The following is a 2,004-nucleotide window of genomic DNA, read 5'->3' on the forward strand; positions in this document are numbered from 1 at the left end:
CTCTCATCCCTCACTACCCCTCTCTCCCCCTCATCTCTCATCCCTCACTACCCCTCACTACCCCTCTCTCCCCCCCATCTCTCATCCCTCACTACCTCTCTCCCCCCCTCAGCTCATCCCTCACTACCTCTCTCTCCACCATCTCTGCATAGTTTGTTGTTTAATGAAGCCAAGTCTCCTCTCCCCTCCAGGAGTCTCCCTCAGCTCATCCCTCACTACCTCTCCTCCCCCTTCATATCATCCCTCACTACCCCTCTCTCTCCCCCTTACCTCATCCCTCACTACCTCTCTCTCCACCATCTCTGCATAGTTTGTTGTTTAATGAAGCCAAGTCTCCTCTCCCCTCCAGGAGTCTCCCTCAGAAGATGTGGGGTCACTTGTGGAGGATGTCCTCCCAGGGTTTTGCCTTCGCCCTGTTCTGGCCGGTGATCCCTCAGTTTGTGTGTAACTGTCTGTTCTACTGGGCTCTGTATTTCAACCCCATCATCAACATAGACCTGGTGGTGCAGCAGCTAATGCATCCTGACACACAAGGGCCGTGAAGGACTGACCTGTTCCCTACGTAGTGCACTACTTTTGACCAGTGCCCCTATGGGTAGTGCACTATATAGGGAATAGGTACGTAAGAGCCATGAGTGAGGAGGTACCGTTTAAACACAGGATGTGTCTTTTTAATGGCTCCCTATTCCCTTTATAGTGCACTACCCATAGGGACTCTGGTCAAAAGTAGTGCACTATGTAGGGAATAGGGTGCCAAGTGCCATAAATGAGGAGATACTATGGCCTGCCTCCCAAATGGGGCCCACTGTAAAGGGAATAGGAAGCCCACAGTATCATAGCAACAGGATGGATGCCATCGTAGCCCACAGTATCATAGCAACAGGATGGATGCCAGCGTAGCCCACAGTATCATAGCAACAGGATGGATGCCAGTGTAGCCCACAGTATCATAGCAACAGGATGGATGCCATCGTAGCCCACAGTATCATAGCAACAGAATGGATGCCAGCGTAGCCCACAGTATCATAGCAACAGGATGGATGCCAGCGTAGCCCACAGTATCATAGCAACAGAATGGATGCCAGCGTAGCCCACAGTATCATAGCAACAGGATGGATGCCAGCGTAGCCCACAGTATCATAGCAACAGGATGGATGCCAGCGTAGCCCACAGTATCATAGCAACAGGATGGATGCCAGCGTAGCCCACAGTATCATAGCAACAGGATGGATGCCAGCGTAGCCCACAGTATCATAGCAACAGGCAGCCATCTGTGAGCCAGACAACCCAATGTCTTAATGTGTCTGCGTCTCAAATAGCTCACTATTCCCTATATAGTGCACTACCTTTGACCAGGGTCCGTAGGAAGCCTCATAGGGCTCTGGTCAACAGCAGTGCACTATATAGGGAATGGGTTACCATTGGGAACGGAGACCAAGTTCTATATAATATTGGATGGTTTCTCCTAATGTCTTAATTAAAATGGTATATTTAAGCAATAAGGCCAGAGGGGGTGTGGTATATGGCCAATATACCACGGCTAAGGGCTGTTCTTATGCACGACACATCGCGGAGTAGCCTAGTGGTTAGAGCCTAGTGGTTAGAGCCTAGTGGTTAGAGCCTAGTGGTTAGAGCCTAGTGGTTAGAGCCTAGTGGTTAGAGCCTAGTGGTTAGAGCCTAGTGGTTAGAGCCTAGTGGTTAGAGCCTAGTGGTTAGAGCCTAGTACTGCCCCTGAACAAGGCAGTTAACCCACTGTTCCCCGGTAGGCCGTCATTGTAAATAATAATTTGTTCTTAACTGACTTGCCTAGTTAAATAAAGGTTAAATATATAAATCAAAAACCACAAACCTCTGAGGAGCCTTATTGCTGTTATAAACTGGTTACCAACATAATTAGAGCTGTACATATAAATGTTTTGTCACACCCGTTGTATACGGTCTGATAAACCACAGCTGTCAGCCAATCAGCATACAGGACTGGAACCACTCAGTTTATAAATATAT

At 48.7% G+C, this 2,004-nt stretch overlaps 1 protein-coding gene across 1 annotated transcript in view; it reads left to right on the forward strand.

Annotated features, from left to right (window-relative positions):
• Window positions 1–1,841, forward strand: part of LOC139546297 (bifunctional apoptosis regulator-like) — a 25,084-nt gene extending 23,243 nt beyond the window's left edge. The window contains exon 9 of the mRNA XM_071354502.1: window positions 350–1,841. Coding sequence (XP_071210603.1) covers window positions 350–542 — 193 coding nt within the window. The 3' untranslated portion in view covers window positions 543–1,841. The remainder of the gene's footprint in view (window positions 1–349) is intronic.
• Window positions 1,842–2,004: the final 163 nt, after the last annotated feature.

The sequence above is a fragment of the Salvelinus alpinus genome, chromosome 2 (assembly GCF_045679555.1).
Source record: "Salvelinus alpinus chromosome 2, SLU_Salpinus.1, whole genome shotgun sequence".
In the NCBI taxonomy this organism is placed as follows: Eukaryota; Metazoa; Chordata; class Actinopteri; order Salmoniformes; family Salmonidae; genus Salvelinus; species Salvelinus alpinus.